Source organism: Somniosus microcephalus, chromosome 10, assembly GCF_052327205.1.
Source record: "Somniosus microcephalus isolate GS21.2 chromosome 10, FLI_Smic_1.0, whole genome shotgun sequence".
NCBI lineage: Eukaryota > Metazoa > Chordata > Chondrichthyes > Squaliformes > Somniosidae > Somniosus > Somniosus microcephalus.
Genome location: NC_140996.1, coordinates 228,418,585 through 228,438,878, shown reverse-complemented (window position 1 = coordinate 228,438,878; position 20,294 = coordinate 228,418,585). Strand labels below are relative to the sequence as shown.

At 44.4% G+C, this 20,294-nt stretch overlaps 1 protein-coding gene across 2 annotated transcripts in view; it reads left to right on the top strand.

Annotated features, from left to right (window-relative positions):
* Positions 1-20,294, top strand: part of uvrag (UV radiation resistance associated gene) — a 313,672-nt gene that overhangs the window by 56,336 nt on the left and 237,042 nt on the right. For both annotated transcript variants that reach the window (XM_085999709.1, XM_085999708.1), the window contains one exon: positions 1,322-1,407. In XM_085999709.1, the coding sequence (XP_085855835.1) occupies positions 1,322-1,407 (86 nt within the window). The remainder of the gene's footprint in view (positions 1-1,321; positions 1,408-20,294) is intronic.

Here is a 20,294-nt window from a genome sequence, read left to right as displayed (position 1 = left end):
CTGGCACCAGGGAGGCAACAAACCATCCTGGATTCACGTCTAAGGCCACAGAAACGCCTATCTGTTCCCCTTACTATAGAATCCCCTACCACTATTGCTCTCCCACTCTTTTTCCCCCCTTCCTGGGCAGCAGGAGCACCCCCAGTGCCAGGAAGTTGGCTGCTGCTGCCTTCCCCTGGTGAGTCATTCCCCTCAACAGTATCCAAAGCGGTATACTTGTTTGAAAGGGGGATGTCCGCAGGGGTTCCCTGCACTACCTGCCTGCCTTTGTTGCTCCGCCTGATGGTCACCCCCTGTGCTGCCCTACCCTGAGGCGTGAACAACTCGTTAAAGAGAGAAGGGATTGAAGAATATTCTGAGAAGGTGGATATTTGGGGTTGATGCATCAAACAGGGATGGGCTAGTTTGGGTCTAAAGACCCTTTTCTGTTCCTAACAATTCTTCTGTTCACTGAATTGTGGCTTAAACCTGCACTTCACTAATCCGTGCTGCTGCGCTGCCCTGAAATGTTTTTAAATTGCAGTGTTTGATGCAATTGCCTAAATTGGTTACCAGCGCGTTGATTTGAAGCAGTGAGCATTAATTTGCAAACTTGCAGCTTACACTGGTTAACTGGGTTGCAGCAGTTGCCAAGTTAATGTGGTACACTGTGCTGCTTATTGCGGACTGATGTGCTCACGCCTCCGTTGTGCGTTTGCCTGGTGTAATTGGACATGTTGGTCAGGCTCAGAAATTGAGGCCACTGTTCCCCAGCTCTCCACACCTCCGCACACTCTGATCAGTTCCTGTTTCATTCTCGATCAGCGAGGCACATGCTTTTTTTTTGTGGTCACGCAGTAGGTATATTTTGTTTGGTTTATCCATTTGTCCAAGCAAGCTAGAGTGCCCTGTACCAGCAGACACCATCCTAGTTTCGAAATAACTAGCTAATTTGACTGCCTATTCTAATTTGATACAGCTGTAAGTTTGTTATAAGGATGTAGGTCAATTGTATTTATTAACATTGAGCAGGGATAAATGCATTGCATCTTGAAATGTTTCTCCTGTGTAAGAGTCCACCTTGAAAGTACATGCCCGAACAGGGAATGCAGACGAGGGATATTGCATTAGTTATATTTCCATACTTGCATTTCGGGTGGAAAATAAAGCATGTTCTAGTGTAGCTTTAAGCGATTTAAGCCACAGGAGGGTGCTGTTGCAGTTTTCCATAGACTTGCAATGGAGAGGAATCTTGGGCCTGCATTGAAACCGAAGGAAAAAGCCTTTTGTTTCCAAATTAATTGAGCCCTGACCGGTGAGAAGATCTGTTTCTTTTACGCAGGACCTCGCTGAAAAGAAGAGGAGCAGCCTTCTGCAGGTGGACCAGAGCTCTGTGAGGAACTCGTACAGTGTCTTCTCTCTGCTGAGGTAAGCAATAGACCAAGATGTATCTTTCAAACCCAGACTACACTGGAAGGAACATGTCAGCATTGCTAACACCGATTTAATGGTTCATTTGTTGTTTGATTGCATGTAAAATTGTTTTGATCAACTTATGAGATGTCTAATTTGTATCATATATTCCTGTATTAGTGTCAGCTGTGGCTCAGTAGGCACCACACTCGCTTCAGAGTCAGAAGGTTGTCGGTTCAAGTCCCATTCCAGGGACTTGAGCACATAAAGCTAGGCTGACACTCCCAGTGCAGTGCTGAGGGAGTGCTGCACTGTCGGAGGTGCCGTCTTTCGGATGAGACAAACCGAGGCCCCGTCTGCGCTCTCAAGTGGACGTGAAAGATCTCGTGGTACTATTTTGCAGAAGAGCAGGGGAGTTGTCCCTGGTGTCCTGGGGCCAATATTTATCCCTCAACCAACATAACAACAAAAACAGATTATCTGGCCATTATCACATTGCTGTTTGTGGGAGCTTGCTGTGCGCAATGTGGCTGCCGCGTTTCCCACATTACAACAGTGACTCCGCTTCAAAAAGTACTTCATTGACTGTAAAGCGCTTTGAGACGTCCAGTGGTCGTGAAAGGCACTACATAAATGCTGGGGCATATCTAATGGCTCAGTCAATAAAGAACTGAGACTTGTAGCTCAGAAAAGTCCCAATTTGATTCTTGAGCTAGGCTGTGGCGAGTGTGTTGATCTCAGCTGGGATGCTACACTTGGCCTCAGCACCCTAGGTGAGGCAGTGCAGGTTGGGGTGGGGCGAGGTGGTGGGAAAGTCAAAGGCTTCCCACTCCTGATCTCTACCCAGTGACTTCTGCTGGATAAATTCCAAATCGACTTTGTGGTTTCTCACTACTACCGTCACAGTGAAATAACCTGCTGAAGTGGGGGACAATTTTAACCTAACCCACCTATCAGGAAACTGATGGGATCGGGTGCGACGCTGGTTTTTACACCCCGCCCAAGTTTACTCTCCGCTGAAAGTCAATTGAGAGTAATATCAGGCCGAGTGTAAAAGCACCGTTCCACCCAATGCCGTGTCCTTCAGTTAGGTTAAAATAACCGCCTTAGTGTCCAGGCTCACTCAAGCATAGCCATTTGGGGAAGGAAGCAGAGAAAACCTCGTGCCTTACAAGCAGTACCCCTCTCTAAATCAGCCTTGCGGAGCAGAGGGGAGAAATCTGGAGCAAAAAACCCCCCAACAAAATGCTGCAAATGATCAATCTGAAAGAGGTAGGTTTCAAGGAGGAGAGGGAGAGGCTTTAGGGAGGGAATTTCAGAGCTTTGGGCCCAGACAGCTGAAGGCACAGCCACCAATGGTGAAGCGATTTTAAAATCAGGGATGTGCAAGTGGCAAGAATTTGGAGGAGTGCAGAGATCACAGAAGGTTGTAGGGCTGGAGGAGATTACAGAGATGGGGATCGGGAGAGGCCGTGGAGGGATTTGAAAACGAGGATGCGAATTTTAAAATCGAGGCATTGCAGGACCGGGAGCCAGTGTAGGTCACCGAGTACAGGGGTGATGGACTTGGTGCGAGTTAGGACACGGGGCAGCAGAGTTTCGGATGAGTTCAAGTTTATAGAGGGTGCAAGACGAGCGGCCAGCCCGGAGAACGTTGGAATAGTCGAGTCTAGAGGCATGGATGAAGTTTTCAGCAGCAGTTGAGCTGAGGCAGGACGAAGACAGACGATGTAACGGAGATGGAAGTGGGCGATCTTGGTGATGGAACAGATCTGTGGATCAGAAGCTCATCTGAGGGTCAGGTAGGATGTCAAGGTTGCTAACAGCCTTTCTGCCTCAGGCAGTGAGCGGCAAAAAAAGAAAGACTTGCATTTATACATCGCCTTTCACGACCACAGGACGTCTCAAAGCGCTTTACAGTCAGTGAAGAACTTTTGAAGTGGAGTCACTGTTGTAATGTGGGAAACGCGGCAGCCAATTTGTGCACAGCAAGCTCCCACAAGCAGCAATGTGATAATGACCAGATCATTATTTTTTGTTAAGTTGGTTGAGGGATAAATATTGGCCCCAGGGCACCGGGGAGAAAGGGATGGAGTCGGTGGTTAGGGAACGTAGTTTGTGATGTGGACTGCAGACAAAGATTTCGGTCTTCCCAACATTTAGTTGGAGGAAATTTCTGCTCAAGCAGTGTGACAAATAAGAGACAGTGGAGGGGCCAAGAGAGGTGGTGGTGAAGTAGAGCTGGGTGTTGCCAACGTATATGTGGAACCTGATGCTGTGTTTTCAGATGATGTCGAGGGGCGGTATGTAGATGAGAAATAGGAGTGGGCTGAGGATAGATTCTTCGGGGGACTCCATAGTTAATAGTGCAGTATCGGGAAGGCCGAGCAGGCCGGTCGTTTCCTTCCTTAAATACATTGGATATTAAGGGATAACAGATAGGGTAGATAGTTTCTCTTTCTTTCCGTTGGTTGGGGATTCTCGGACTAGGTGGCACAGCCTAAAAACTAGAGCCTGATCTTTCAGCAGTGAAATTAGGAAACCCTTCTATACACAAAGGGTGGTAGAAGTTTGGAACTGTCTTCCACAAACGGCAATTGATGCGAGATCAATTATTAATTTTCAGTCGGAGATTGATAGATTTTTGTTAACTAAATTTATTAAGTGTTATGGGCCAAAGGTAGGTATAAGGAGTTAGGTCACAGATCAGCCATGATCTGATTGAATGGTGGAACAGGCTTGAGGGGCTGAATGGCCTACACCTGTTCCTATATTTCTCGTCCAGTAACACAACCACGACACTAACTAGGTGACAGAGTTGAGCCTGAATATTGAACGGTGCTTGGAATTCTAGGTTTAAAGCATTGCTGGCATCTGGTAGCACTACAGAAGTACTATAACATTGGTGCAATTATATGTACACAGCTTTAAAAAAAAAAAAAAATTAATCAGAACTTGGCTGCCTAAATTGATCTACAGGAAACTTTCGATTTACCGGCACCTAAATAACCGGAAATCTCGGTTAACCGGCAAAATTCAGGAGTAGGTTCAGGTAACTTTTATTACTTGCCTTCCTCCATTTGTTGCTGTGCAAGGGTGTGGCTGCAGCTGTTGCTAAGCTACAGAGACGCTTGCAACTTGTGGCCATTGTTCTGAAGCTGTTGCTAAGCAACAGGGTTTGTTGCTTTACTATAGCTTTCGGTTATCTGGAATTTTTGATGAACCGGCACCACGTCGGTCCCGTCCGTGCCGGATTAAAAAAAAAAGTTTCCTGTAGTATGTTTAACACTTGTATGTTTCTACGCTATATCACTGGACTTCAAGCCAAGGAATGTCTGTGGTCTAAGTCTTAGTTAAAAAAAAATTGCCTGTCCTGGATCCAGTGGCATTCTCCATCCTGACATAGCCAATGTTTCTTTTCTTGATTTTCACCTTTTCCTCTTCTGTTGAAGATGTTGATTCCTTCCAAGCTACATTTCCATGGTTGGCAGCAGCCTCCTCACCCAAGTGGCTATTCTCCGTGTGTTGGCCTAAGTCAGTGGTTCTCGAACTTTTTTGGTTGAAGGACCTCTTTACAAATGGATTAGTAATCATGGATTAGTAATCATGGACCCCCCCATCTAAATGATAATACTATATAATGTTCATAATATGGAAGTGCTGCATGTAAAGTGTTTTAATAATGCTTTTAAGAAAACAGGTATTTACTTACAGATATCAGTGCGATGGGCATGCCTGCTTCTCACTGCAGAGTCTGTCTATCCTCGGTGTGATGTCGTTTTACAAATCTCAATTTCTTCCTAAATGTTGCAGTCTTGTCACTTGTCAATCTTACCAGGAGTTGCAACCCTAGCTGACATTAACTTTTCCTTCCACCCCCGACCCTGCTCCACGCCCACTCCTGCATCCTCCCTAGACTGTCGTTATAAATGCAGTGGTTCAGTTGCTACCCCAGATAACTCAACTGATTGCATCAAACCCAGAACCATCTGCTCTCTTGGGCTCTGTGCTTCACTGTGAGCATTTATCCACTAGGTCATCGAGGGTGGTTGAATACGTCGGATTTGAATGTCGAGTTAAACAGTTGAAGCACAAATTTCATGTATCGGAAATATCTTTCTGTCCAATCCTTGTCAAGTTGAAATGTGGACAAAGTTGTGAGATCTTCCGAATCAAAATAATGTCCTTAATTTTATTCAACACTGGATGGCAGCAGAGTCAAATTTCTGAATTCTTTCCTTGTTCCTTTGCTTTCCTCTGCCTCCAAAAAAAAGGGTGGACAGTCTTAAATGAAAGTGAGAATTGTGCCTATGTCCAATAAGTATAGAATCATAAAGCACAGAGGGAGGCCCTTTGGCCCATCGTGCCTGTTTCAGCTCTTTGAAAGAGCTCTCCAATTAGTGCCACTCCACTACTCCTCCACAGCCCTGACAATGTTTCCTTTTCAAGTATTTATCCAATTCCTTTCGGAAAGTTACCATTGAATCTGCTTCCGCCACCCTTTCAGGCAGTGCATTTCAGATCATAACTCGCTGTGTAAAAAAAATTCTCATCTCCCCTCCAGTTTAATTGCCAATTATCTTAAATCTGTATCCTCTGGTTATTGACCCTTCTGCCACTGGAAACAGTTTCTCCCTATTAACTATCAAAACCCCGCATAATCTCCCATTAACCTACTCTGCTCTAAAGAGAACAACCCCAGATTCTGTAGTCTCTCCACATAACTGAAGTGCTGGTTGAATTTGTTTTGTTTAAAGTTTTGAAACACCCTTGGATAAGGTGTTCGCGCCGGTGAGAGGGGCTTTGGACGTTGAGAGCGATCTTTCAACACGCGCATCTCTCCTTTCCCCTCAATCAGCGAGTAATCCAACAGCCCCAACACTCCATGCTTCTTCCATTTCAGCGAGGGCGATTACCAACAAGCAATCATAAAACAAAGGTCGGGACTTTGCTTGGTTTTAGTTGGCAGATGTTTATACGTCAGAGGACTTTTTTGAAACTGAAGATGGCGTTGTGATCGAGTATTGCTGAGGTTTGTGGACGAGCCCACACATCACTTTTTCTGTCATTGTTACAGTTGGCACTGTATAAGCAAATTACAATCCAATGAATGTTTAATACATAGAAACCAACATTTTAAGTCGTGCCAAGATAAACTGAGCAGAAGGTTTCGAATGATGAGTTGCATAGCTTTTCTGCTTCTGTGGTATGTTGGTTCTCCCAGCATTTTAGGGCCTTTTTATAAAAAAAAAAATTTAAAAAAATTCTCATCCTTGTTTTCAAACCCCTCCATGGCCTCGTCCCCTCCCTAGCTCTCCTCCTCCAGCCCCACAACCCTCCGAGATCTTTACGTTACTCCAATTCTGGCCTCTTGCACATCCCCGATTTTAATCGCTCCACCATTAGTGGCCGTGCCTTCAGCTGCCTGGGCCCCAAGCTCTGGAATTCCCTCCCTAAACCTCTCCGCCTCCCTACCCCTCTCCTTTTAAGATGGTCCTCAAAATCTACCTCTGACCAAGCTTTTGGTTATCTGCCCTAATATCTCCTTGTGTGGCTGGATGTCAAATTTTGTTTATAATGCTCCTGTGAAGTGCCTTGGGATGTTTTACTACATTAAAGATGCTATATGAATACAAGTTGTTCTTGTTCAATCCAATTAAAAGTTGATATTTTTGGTGTAACACTTTTTCAGCCAAGCAGGCTGGGCAGCTTGTTTGCTCTGAACTGGTTCCTTGCAACTCTTGTTTCTCGCTCCTCGCTTCTCGCTCTCTCGCTCGCGCGTCCCCTCGCTCGCGCTTCCTCTCTTCCAGGTGAAAGTGCTTGTTTTTCTAGTTGATCTAGTGTTGTGGCAGCAGCCAAGAGCAAGGTGACATGGGATGGGAAGGAGGCGAACGAACCTGTGTTCACCATGGTTGCTCACACTCTTATCTCATTCCACTGCACCATGCCAACACAATATTATGTTGTGTTGTTTCTTCCCATGCCCCCTTGGGTAGCCACTTTATTAAATTTGTGTGTAGATTTTAATAGGTGCAGTTTATATTGTTAGATCACAGCTATATTTTCCCCACTCAGGTCTGCAAAATTTCCAGTTTAACCACAATCATTTAAGCTCTAATAATGTTTCTGTACAGCAACAGACAGGTGCTGTGAAAACAGTACGTGTTTTAAACCCTGTACAACATGGTGGGCTTGAACACAAAGCCCTAGAGATTTTTGCGGTACTGCATAAATAGGGGACGTCTTTGTTCTCTGCTTGAAAAGCAATAATAGCATAAATCTAACCCGTTCTTGTACTTGAAAGCTATTCATTTTGATTCCTGCAATATTAACGATGACATCATCTGATAGTGTAGACTATGAAACCGTTCCCTTTGTAGTTGGATGCGGTTTTCCCACTGACTATTTGCATACTGACCGACTCAAATTCCTAGGACCTGAAACATGTGCAACTCTGTCTTTCTATTTTTTTGCTTTCTGCGTGTGTGTCTATTTGGTATTGGCTTGCTTTTGGATGCTCTCTGGGCCCCGTCTTGCTCCCTTAAAGCTGATTTATTAATCTATAAAGCTATTGAAAAGAGCAATTTAACCCCGATGCAATTTCAATTTAAGGAAAAGTTGAGCTTTAAATTGGTGTGTAGATTTAGAACATATTCCATCACTGTGTTGAAGCTCTTGCTTCATTGACGGGCGTGTTCAGATTCCTTCAATGTAGAGGCCGCTGGATAGCTCTGTGTGTGACAAGGTGGTAATCTAATTCAGATAACACCATAGACTGAAGAATTGAGTGATCGATATTTATCATATGAAACCCAAGATTAAATTACTGACTTAATTTTGCCCACAGGCACTAATATTGTGTACAATACATATGCAGTGATTAAATTCTTGCTTCACGTCCTCCACGCACACATTGGAATTTTACACTCTCGAGTGTGTCTACAGTACGGACAACCAAGCTGTGGTCATACAGTGCGGACTGCTGCGCAGACGCATGCAACACCTCACCTGTGGCAAATCTATTGTCATTGTTGGATCAGCATATCTGCAGTAACATCGGTCAAAGTTGTAAATGCTATTGAAAGTGCATTAGTCCAGTCTTGGTCATTACGCAGCATGTTTGCCATGTGAACTTCATACTCCAACTTGCTAAGTTTGCTTTGGGTTTGTAAAGAATATTATATTTCCTGCATTATTATTTAAATAAGGTAAAGAAAGAAAGAGAGACTTGTATTTATACAGCGCCTTTCACGACCAATGAAGTAATTTTGAAGTGTAGTCAGTGTTGTAATGTAGGAAACCAGTACAGTTAGCCAAAGAATCCAAGAACTTGACTTAAGCCTCTGCCAGCAACCCTTAGTCCTCCTGGTACGCCTTGGGACATTTTACTATGTTAAAGGCGCTATATAAATGCAAGTTGTTGGTGCAAGAGTTCATGGGAACGGAGAATGTCGGCACCAACCAATACGAGAGATTGTTGCAGCACAGAATCAGTCAACATTTGGTCCATCAGATCTGTGCTGGTGTTCTCCACATGAGCTGCCTCGTCTAGCCCCACTGTCTCACTCGTATCCACAGTCTCACTCGTGTCCCATATACTTTAATATTCCTCTTTCTTGAGTAACTAATTCCCTTTTAAAAGAAATAAAGGATTCTGCTGTAACATCAGTTTGTGGCAGGGAATTCCCTATTCTAACCAGCCTCTGTATTAAATTTTTTTAATCAATTCTAACTGCCCCTTCAACTTTTTGTGATCACCTTAAATTTGTGCCCTCTCGTTACCACCTCACAGATCAGTGGTAACAAGATATGACCATTTATTTTCGAAACCTGAAGAGCTGTCGGGTTACCCCTTCACCTTCTTGGCTCCAGTGAAAATACCTTAATTTTCCAGTCTCTCCATAATTGTAACCTTCCATCACTGGTAACATCCCAGTGAATCGGTGACCTTTTTTCTCATTGCTTTTTAAAAATTGTTCCAATAATATGGTGCCCAAAACTGTAAACATGCCAAAGCATCGACTGTGTTCCAAGAGCAGATAACATCCATACTCTCCAAGGAGCCAACTTTTCAATTAGTAACCGGTGACTTCCCTCTGATCAGGAACACTCCGCTCCGAGGCCCCAGCAGATTGTCGGACTGATGCCCAATTGAATCTAATAGCATTTTTCATGTGATTGTCTTATTTGGATTAGGAGAGAATTGTACTGGAATGTAATAGGTGGTAAATAACTGCACAGTTCAATCCATATGAATATTTATTTGTTACTGGTATTTGCAGTTCAGAACTGTGTTGTGAATAGCAAATGTGTATGTTGTCAGTCCTGACTGGTATCTAAACTGAGCAGCTTAAAACAATATTTTGCCCCCCTGCAGACTTGCTGTGAGCAGTTGTTTCGTATTGTAGATGCCAGTTGTACAACACGGAAAAAAATACAACTTGTATGTAATCGTGCAAATTCCTGTGCACTTGTAAAGGTGCACAAGCAATAAATCCAAATTGTACGTGGAACTAAATCAAAATGTCTTTTTGTGCATCCATGATGCACTCTAGTCCCTCCGCTGCCCACTAGTCGTGGAAAGCCTCAAGGGTACCAGCGGACACAACGGGCTTCCTCACCCGGGACACCCAGGCACAAACATAGCTGTGGAAGAGAGACAGGCAGCCGGAGCTACCACCCCTGCCGTCGATCGCGCCCTGCTGGACCTGTTGATCAACACCGTGGCCAGTTCCTAGGAACACACAGACGAGGAGGTCCTCCGACCTGCCCGCTCCCCTCCGCACTAGGTTGGAAGTTGTTTTAGTTGTTGTATCAATCAATCTTCTGGCCCACAGTTCAAAACTATCTGTAATTTCAGCACTGAACAACTTCTGGAGGGCTCAGCGAGACTGCCGAGGGCCTTGCAAAGCAGTGGATAACGACGTGGGCAACAAGCAAGAGTGAGAAAGGGGAAGGGGTGAGATTGGTTGAAGAAAAGGGTCTTGAAGTTTTTGACGGGTGAATGGTGACCGGTGCTGATGCTAAGGGAGGGAGTTTGAAGGCAAGCATGGTGACTCATTGCTACGGTAGGGTAGTGGTTATAGTACTGGACTAGCAACTCGGAGAATTCAAATCCTACCCTGGCAATCTAGGAATTTGTGGGTAGGAATTTATAGCACCATTAACGCAGTAAAACATCCCAAGGCGCTTCACAGGAGCATTGTCAAACAAAATTTGGCACCGAGCCGCGTATGGTGATATTGGGGCAGGTGACCAAAAGCCTGGTCAAAGAGGTTGGTTTTAAGGAGCGTCTTAAAGGAGGAGAGAGATTTAGGGAGGGAATTCCAGAGGTTGAGGCCGAGCCAGCTGAAAGCATGGCTGTCAATGGTGGGGTGAAGGAAGTGGGGGATGTGCAAGAGGCCAGAATTGGAGGAGTGCAGAAATCTGAGGGTTGTCGGGCTAGAGGAGGTTCGCGATGGGGAGGGGTAAGGCCATGGAGGGATTTGAAAACGAAGATGAGAATTTTTAAATTGAGGCGTTGCCGGACCAAGAGCCACTGTCGGTCAGTGAGCACGGGGCTGACGGGTGAACGGGACTTGGTGCGAGTTGGGATACAGGCAGCGATCAGTCTCAAAGATTGCAGAGAGGTCAACGAGTGACAGCAAGTAGCTTTCCTTCTGCAGCATCGTTGGCAGCCACTCCTTCAGCATGTTGGTGACTTTGGCAACTACAGTGCTGTGGTGGGATGTAAAGCTGACTGTAGGGCTCAAAACAGGGAGAGGTGGGAGTGTTGTTGTGAGGTAATGACACCGTAATGTGAAAGGGCTGGCTACGATGAAGGACTGGAGAAACTTGTGTTTTCCACCTGGAAAGTCTACACCCGAGAAGTGATCCTGTGGAGCCATACAAGATAATTGAGGGTGTGGAAAAGCTAAGTCTAGAAAATGATGTCCAATTAAATGGAGAGTGTAGTACCGGGGGCACAGGTTCAAACCAGTAACAGGTAAGTTTAGGACTGATAACAGAAAATTGTTCTTAATAGTGTTCAATATCTGGAATATTCCAAATGCTGGAATGGAGGTGAAAACCATCAACAATTAAGTATGGCTGTGGGGGAATGAAGGGGCTTTCTAGATGGGTGAGCTAAGATTGGACGAATGACCTTCTCTGTAATTACCTTGTCATGTCTCTAAATAATGGGACTGAGGTAAAGTTGGGTTGGTCCGGAGCTGGGACAGGAGGAGTTAGAGAGAGCAGGTGATGGAAGAGATAAGTTGAGCAAGAAAAAGGAGACGGAAGGAAAAACTAATTAAGGGTGAGTGGGTGCCTGGAGAAGGAGAGGGAGAATAAAGGGCTGAGGGAGAGGGAAACAGTCACGCAAGGAGAGAACAGGATTGTAATGAAGTTCTCATTTGGGTTATGCCCTAACCCTAACCCTGTGTTATAGCGCGCCAGAGACATCGTTGTTGTTTACTTCTTGTGCCAGTTAATGAGATAATTAATAGACCACACAGAATATTCATCATCATGGTCAAAATGAAAGCAATATTTTATGATCGCTTTCCATACCTTAAATGAGAAACAAAGCCAATGTTATTGTTTCTGATTGACAGGATATTATGGTTCTGTAATACCTGGGATGAGAAAAACACATCCTGTAATTATCACTTTGTGGTGTTTCTGACACTCAGCTTCATCACTTGAGGCTGTCAATTTGTGGTAGAAGCTGTTGATTTAAAAAAAAAAGTCATAGGATATAGGTTTCTATGGGAATTAAGAAACCAATTTGACAGCTGGCGCACAAGAGCAGTGAAACTCTTGCCTGAGGCCTTGGGAGAAACTGTATACAGTGGTGAAGAAAGAAGATCTGCAACACTGAGTACAAGATGTTACTGTGCATCTTTGTGAGATTGTCGTGCCTTTTTATTATTAAGCAGGGTCAAGCAATGGTTTTAAATAGAATGTACAACAGGTATGTTCTGTTAGATGCTGCAAAGAATAACGGGTACAGAGGAACAGGAGGAGGCCATTCAGCCCCTCAAGCCTGTTCCGCCATTCAGTGAGATCACGGCTGATCTGTGACCCTAACTCCATACAGCAACTGTTGTCCCATATGGCATAACACCTTTTGGTTAACAATAATTTATCAATATCCGATGTGAAATTAACAATTGACCCAGCATCAGTTGTCGTTTGCGGAAGAGTTCCAAACTTCTACCACTCTTTGTGTGTAGAAGTGTTTCCTAATGTCACTCCTGAAAGGTCTGGCTCTAATTTTTAGACTCTGCCCCCAAGTCCTAGACTCCCCGAGCAGCGGAAATAGTTTCTCTCTATCTACCCTATCCGGTACAAATACAATTGGTTGCACTGCTAATCACAGAGCCGTGGTCTGCCATTAGAATTCAACCCAGAAGCTTAACCGTTACACTTGTATTAAGTCGTTTTTGCCGTCATTATACAGTCCTGTGATATTGGGATACACCAAGGAAATTGGTGGCAAAACCCACCAGATCAGTAAATGGTAATAAATCAGTTGGTAGGGCAATACTCCTTTTTGTTGGCAATGCAGTCACTCTCATTTGTGGCAGTTTTTCAGTCGTAGCATTATCCAACATCATTTGTTTATAGTAAATGAAAGGTTCTGCCTCTGTGTCCATCCATGTGTGCATATTGGGTGCTTCTCTAGATGTAAACTCCCTACATTACAGTTGTCTGCCTGTCTACTCCCTCGTCGTCTCTTGTCTCTTCCATCCTTCTGTTGCTTGGACTCCCACTCTCTCCTCCTCCCCCTCCCTCCTCCCCCTCCTCCCTCCTCCCCCTCCCTCCCATTTTCTGTAATACACACCTCTTGGTTTTACACCCCACTTGATGCCATTTCCTGGTTGACCTCAACTGCTGCCAGCATCCCAGGCTCGAGTCCTCCTGGACGAGCCCATGTCTTCCCTCTGCTCCACTATAGGCACCCACTGCTGGCGCTTTCAAAAGAGCAACCCCAACGGCTGATTCTCGCTCTCCTAGTTTGGTATGGGAGGGGTTAAACTTAGTAACCTCCTACTCCAGCCATCCCTCAATACAGTTGCCTCTTCCACAGCCTCCAGTATGAGGGCTGCGGACTGGCTTTGGCCATGCACTGCCAGAGCTGGATTGATCAAAAGCATCACTGCTCCCTCTGCAAATCCAAGTTCTCCTAATACTTCAGGCTTACCTTAGAGGGTGATAACGATGCTGAACCTCTCCAGTGGCTCCTTTCTCCCCAACGCCAAGTGTGAGTGTTTTTCATTTAGTATCTTCTCAGCACCTCCGCTTCCTACTCTGATCCTAAACCTATATCACTCTGTAGCTGTTCTCTCGTTCAATCCCCACCCCATAGCTCACCAGGCTTGCTAACTCCAAGAGCCCTTTCCTACCCAACTCCTTGCTATATTTCCTTGCCCCAATACTTGCTAACATTGTTAATAATTCCCTTTGCCGAGCACTGTTCCCTTCCTCTACTGGCATGTGGCATCAGATTGCTTGCCTGACCTCAGTCATTGATGAGTCGGAACTTTCTCCGACTTAACATGGGTAATACTGAGGCAATCATGTTGGACTCCCACCAAAAAAATATCTCATTCTGCCTGGGCGGGCACGCACTCAGTCTGAACCCAGTGCTGCAGAATATTGGGGTTTTGTTCAATCCTGCACTGAGCTTCAAACCCGATATGCTATCAATCAGCAAGACTGCTTTATTCCACCTCTGCAGCATTACCAGCAGCTTGTCTTTATTTTGCCCCACTGCAGTTGAAACTGTGGCCATTATGGAATCCTTACCTGTTTCCCTGGCTGAGACTAATTACGTTGGCACATACCGGGGATTGAATCGGAGACATTCCTGCTCTATGTGGCTCAGTAACACCCTGGCCAGTGCACCTACCTGTACTTCGTCAAATAGCACAGTGGAACCTTTTATTACAGATGTCTCCTTGCAACAGAATTTATCTTGTGTTTCATTGTAATTCAACCCCTTCTGTATGAGGCCCTTTTAACTGCTAATTTGCTGGTCCCCAGGTACACATTAGTGACTAACTGTAGAGGGCTGCTCTCAGCCTGCTGTTCCACTCGTGGGTAGAGTTCTACACACATTATCAGTTCCGAGTTGCATTGAGAGCATAAAACAAGGATGAGCAACAAGAGCCACCAGCAGTGGAAATAATCTCCTGTAACATCTTGGTTTATGGAACAATGGATTATGGAATAATTCTGTAGAATGTGCTACTTTGACTGCTTTCTGTGTGAGTGCATACAAAACGAGCAGCGAGTACATGCTACAGTTTTAATGTGAGGTGCATTCCTGCTCCCTTCTATATGAAGAACCTTGGGTTATTTTATGATAAATGTGATTGAACTATGTACATTGCATTGAAGATTTAGCAGACTTATCACATGTGCAGGCCACAGTTAGCATTGTATATATTGGAAGTAAAGGTGTCAAAGCCTATGGATTCCCTACTTTTATAAATAGGATCATGGAATACAAAAGCAAAAAGATGGTGCTAAACCAAAACAAATTGTTGGTTAGGCCGCAGTCAGAATATCGTGTCCCGTTTTTGCCCTTCATTTTAGGGAGGCTGTCCAGGCCATAGAGGTGATTTAGCAGACATTTAGAATTATAAAATGATATTGCACAGAAGGAGGCCATTGTGGCTGTGCCAGCTCTTTGAAAGAGCTATCGAATTAGTCCCATACCCTTTCCCCAGAGCCCTGCACATTTTTCCCCTTTAAGTATTTATTCAATTCCCCTTTGAAAGTTACTATTGAATCTGCTTCCACCGCCCTTTCAGGCAGCGCTTCCAGATCACAACAACTCACTGCATTAAAAAAAATTCTCATCTCGCTTCAGGTTCATTTGCTCATGACTTAGATGTTAGCAGCGATGAAAGGTTTTAGTGATTAGAGACAAGAGAAACTTGGGTTCTTTTCACTGGAGTAGAGGGTGAGTTCTGATTAAGGTGATTAAAATTGAGGAGCTTGAGATAAATAGGGGAAAATTGGTAATTAGCGCAAATTTCAGATAATTGACTAAAGAAAGGTGGGTGAGATTAGGAAAGTCTTTTCTTTACCCTGTTAGGACATGGAAATCCCAAACACAGATGGAAGCAGTATCCATAATTGCTCTTAAGAGAACTGGATGGACATTTTAACAGAAAACAATGAAAAGGGTATGAGGAAAGGACAGGGGATAGCCGTTTCAGAAAGCCAACCCTGGCGTGATGGGCCAAATGCTGTCTCCTGCTTGGTAATTTTCTGTGGTTGGTCGTGCTGGGCTGTGTATAATGTTTCTGTTGCTATTAACAATTCACCCTTGAATCGCATTGTGTTGGGGGTTTGCAGTGTTGTCAAAGCCAACGGACATTTATTGTTAAATTCCTAGTTACCATCACTGATGGTACTTAATATTTCTGTCCCTAGTAACGTTTTCCCCACTTGTACTGAACTCCACCTCCCCCTGCACAAACAGTGATGTTTGAATGGAGTGTAAGCATGGCTGTTACTCTGGAAGCACCTGAGAACTGGAGTTCTTGCTGCACTATAACTAGGCCATGAGTCTAGACAGTGGCGTGCTTTGACGGGTCCTTTTTACCAACAGTAATAAAAGTTTCTCGCAAAGAAAATTATTTGTACACTCTTTCAGGCTGCCAGCCAACTGTCAGCAGCAGAAGCTCTTTTGTTTCAGCTTTGTGTTTGCCACACATGCAGAATAGGTTGTGGTAACGCATCTGAACAGCTGGTTGCGTATTTTAGGTACTCATTTGTTTGGGTGTGAGCTGTTGATCCCATGACAACAGCCTGCTGATGCAAATGATTACAGTGCTGTAGACTTAACTAGAGTTATTAAAAAGTATGGTATGTTATTTCAGGCTCCTCTTTCTCTTTCCCCACCCCTCCAAATATTAAACCATTCAAAAACTATTTACAGGTTATCAAATCCATTAGCTGTTTCTTAAAGCAGTTAGAGCATACACTCTTGACCCCTTTTTGTTTAGCCCTACGAAGAGGCTATTTCGATAATTCTAAAAGGACCCCAACAGAAATGTTAACCGGTCCTTCTAATTGTTTCTGATTAGATCAGTGTTCTAAAGGCGCTCTCCTCCCTGGCTGTGTCCTTTCTAATGAAGGGTTTTAGATGTTGGCTGTCGTGCATTTTCGGTTTTAATTTTGGTTGTTTGCACTGGAGAAGAGGAAGCTCAGGAAATGTTAAAGTATTCCAGATCTTTAATGGAATGGATAAATCTGACCCTGATTGCCCCCACACACTCTCCAGAACCAGGGGACACGTGCTCATGCTTAGAAAGAAGGAAGCTGTGCAGACAGTTCAAATTTATCGACCATACACCGAAATTGGTGAACGTGATGGTTCAGGCATTGAGTGTGGAAACATCCAAGGGAAAATCAGATAGGTATTTGAAAGAGGCGGGCAATTGAGATGGATTCATTTTTAGAATTGGACGGACAGATTTCAAAGTTTTTACTGGTCCTGTTTTATGTTTCTAATTTCAGATTTACAGCATTCACAATTTTTTAAAATCTTGTTTGCCTTGAATGGGATTTTGCTGGAAACACAAAAGAAAATCTACTGCCTCCAAGAAGGATTTGCTTTCACTTATCCCTAAATGGATGAAAGTTTCCACATTCCAAACTGGCAGCTGCAGAAGTTTGTAATTCTTTACCTCTGCAGGGACATTTTTCTTCCTTGCACTCCTGTCCTACTTTGTTCGCAGTTCTTGTTCTGCAAATATGCTTTTCTTTGCCTCAATCCACTGAAATTATTTTTAATAAAACAGAAGAGAAAGCATTTTATTTACCATTTCAACAAGCTAAACGTGAGCATTTTTCTGACAGTTGATCAAACCTGGACGTTCCTGGTCTATACGACTCCAAGATGGTTTCCTAACTGATTTGGAAGATATGAGGGCAGTGTTTCCCATTGCTGATTTCATATTGATACCTCCATGTGGATGCAAGCTTTAGCCTAAACGCAATACCTTGGGAACCATGCTGAGAAGTAGTAAAGTTTGCTTTTGTCTCTCGTCTCTCTTCAGTGGCAGGCTAAGCTTGTGGTGTACGATATTTCCAAACAGTTCTCATTCATGGTCCAGAATTCATAGGCTGAAAGAAGTTCTTCTGTTGTATGCTTATGTGCAAGGTCCATGACCATGCTCTGATGTGGATTTGTGCCAAGAGGGCGACCTGGTCGCAGGGGAGCAGGATTCTACCCTGTACAGTCATTTGGCACTGGCCATCGGGAGGGCAGAGGAAGGACGCGGAGGTGGATGCCTCTTTGCTAAAGCCCCATAACTTGTATCGAGCAGTTGGTAACGAGCAAGCCTGATATGTCGGTTTGGATTTGGACATTTATAACATCAAAATGGCTGATGTACTGCAAGTTTTACTGCTTAGCACCTTCCAACACGCTGAAAGCACATATACCTGATCGGGAAACTCTTGCGTCTTGGGACGATAGCTGCTGGAAGATATTTCTTTGAGGTCCAGAATGATAATGTGTGCTCGTATATCATGGGTTCGGTGCTTGCTGTGATTGGGCTGCAAATAGGAAACCAGCAGCTGCAGAAGCTCTCCCTGGCAGGTTGGAATGGGACCAATGGCTTTCCTCATCCATATCCATTGAATCTTCAGCCCACATCTACTCCTACTGCTATCAAGCATCATGTGACAAGCTCCCTGGTTCAGTGTACTTCTATCGGTTTAACAAAAACTTGAACCTTTATTTTAAATAGATGAAATTCAGTGTATGTCAAATGAGATTATTTGAAAAATCAGCTGTGGCACCTTTAATGAAAAGTTTTCTGAACTCGTCTGAAAAAACCCAAATAAGGTTTGGGCTAATTTGTTTGGCTTTTAAATCTGATCAGGCTTCAAAAAGGAATTATATTTTGACCGTACAAGGCAGCCCACTTTATGCATGGAGGGCCATTGAATATCTGTTGCATTTGGAGATAGTTATGCTTCTTAGAATTTATATTACATGGGCATCTTGATATCCCTCGATGTTGATTGTGATATTAGAAAGACAACAGATTGTGAACTGATATGTTCTGGTTTTAGATGGTGGTTACCTCTATCTTTTAGATCTCAGTAAGTAGTATAACACTAAATAAAGCTATTGCATGTGGAGCTAAATAACTAATCGGCCTTTATGAAAATGTTTTTCTCCCAAGACCAGTTGTGTGTTTCACATATAATCACAGCACATGAAGCAGACACACCAGGGAACAGTGAACGCCCAGTTTATCTAGAGACTGAAGGGTAACCTCATGGATTGTTGTTGATCTGCAGGTGCTGGGACAGTGGAGACCCAGCACAAGTGGAGAGAAACTGCAGCGACTTGCATTTATGTAGCGCCTTTTAATTCAGGGAGCTTGAGGTGAAAACTGTTGGTGTAGTAGGAGTTAGAGAGGGGAGCGAGAGAAACTACAATAAAGTGATATAATCAATCCTGCTGCCTTGTTTGTGTACAAGCCTCGATGATTACCGTGAATAAGACCGGTCACATTGGAACTGGAGTCTGAGATAGATGAGACAGGTGGGTTAGATTAGGAAAGTCTGACCAAGATGAGGGAGGAGGCAACTGGACAGATCAGGAACATCCTGGGGAGTTGGGAAGGATGAGATGCCAGAACAATAGAGCAAGAAGAATGTGTTTTAAAACTTGATATTTACGGAGGAGTGTTATACATAGATACATACATAGATACATAGAAGATAGGAGCAGGAGTAGGCCATTCGGCCCTTCGTGCCTGCTCCGCCATTCGATGAGATCATGGCTGATCCTTTAATTCAGTATCCCGTCCCCGCCTTCTCTCCGTAACCCTTAACCCCTTTTGCCCGTAGAAATATATCTAATTCCCTCTTAAATATATTTAATGAGCTGGCGTACACTGCCCTCTGTGGCAATGAGTTCCACAGGTTCACCACTCTCTGAGTGAAGAAATTCCCCCTCATCTCTGTCCTAAATGGTTTAGCCCTTATCCTTAAATTATGTCCTCTAGTTCTGTTCTCACCCGCCAAGGGAAACATTCCTTCTGCATCCAGTCTGTCTAGACCTGTCAGAATTTTATACACTTCTATGAGGTCCCCTCTCAATCTTCTAAACTCCAGTGTGTACATCCCTAAACTACATAGTCTCTCCTCATAGGTCATTCCCGCCATTCCTGGTATCAGCCTGGTGAATCGCCGCTGCACCCCCTCCATGGCAAGAACATCCTTCCTCAGATGAGGCGACCAAAACTGTACACAGTACTCGAGGTGTGGTCTCACCAGTGCCCTGTACAGCTGCAGCAAGGTATCCCTGTTCCTGTATTCTAACCCTTTTGCTATGAAGGCCAGCATACCGTTTGCCTTCTTGACCGCCTGTTGCACCTGCATGCTCGCCTTCAGTGACTGGTGTACAAGAACACCCAGGTCTCTCTGTACTTCCCCCTCTCCCAATCTATTGCCATTTAAATAATAATTTGCCCTCCCGTTCCTGCACCCAAGGTGGATAACTTCGCACTTGTCCACATTATAGTGCATCTGCCATTTATCCGCCCAATCGCCCAGTCTGTCCAAATCGCTCTGGAGCTTCCTGGTCTCTTCCTCTGAGCCCACCCCCCCTCCTAGTTTAGTGTCGTCTGCAAATTTGGAAATGCTGCATCCGACTCCCTGATCCAGGTCATTAATGTAAATTGTGAACAGCTGGGGGCCCAGGACAGATCCCTGTGGTACCCCACTTGTTACTGCCTGCCATTCAGAAAATGAGCCGTTTATTCCAACTCTCTGTTTTCTATCTGACAGCCAGTTCCCTATCCACGCCAAAACTTTCCCCTTTATCCCATGAGCCTCAATTTTCCATGCTAATCTTTTATGTGGGACCTTATCGAAGG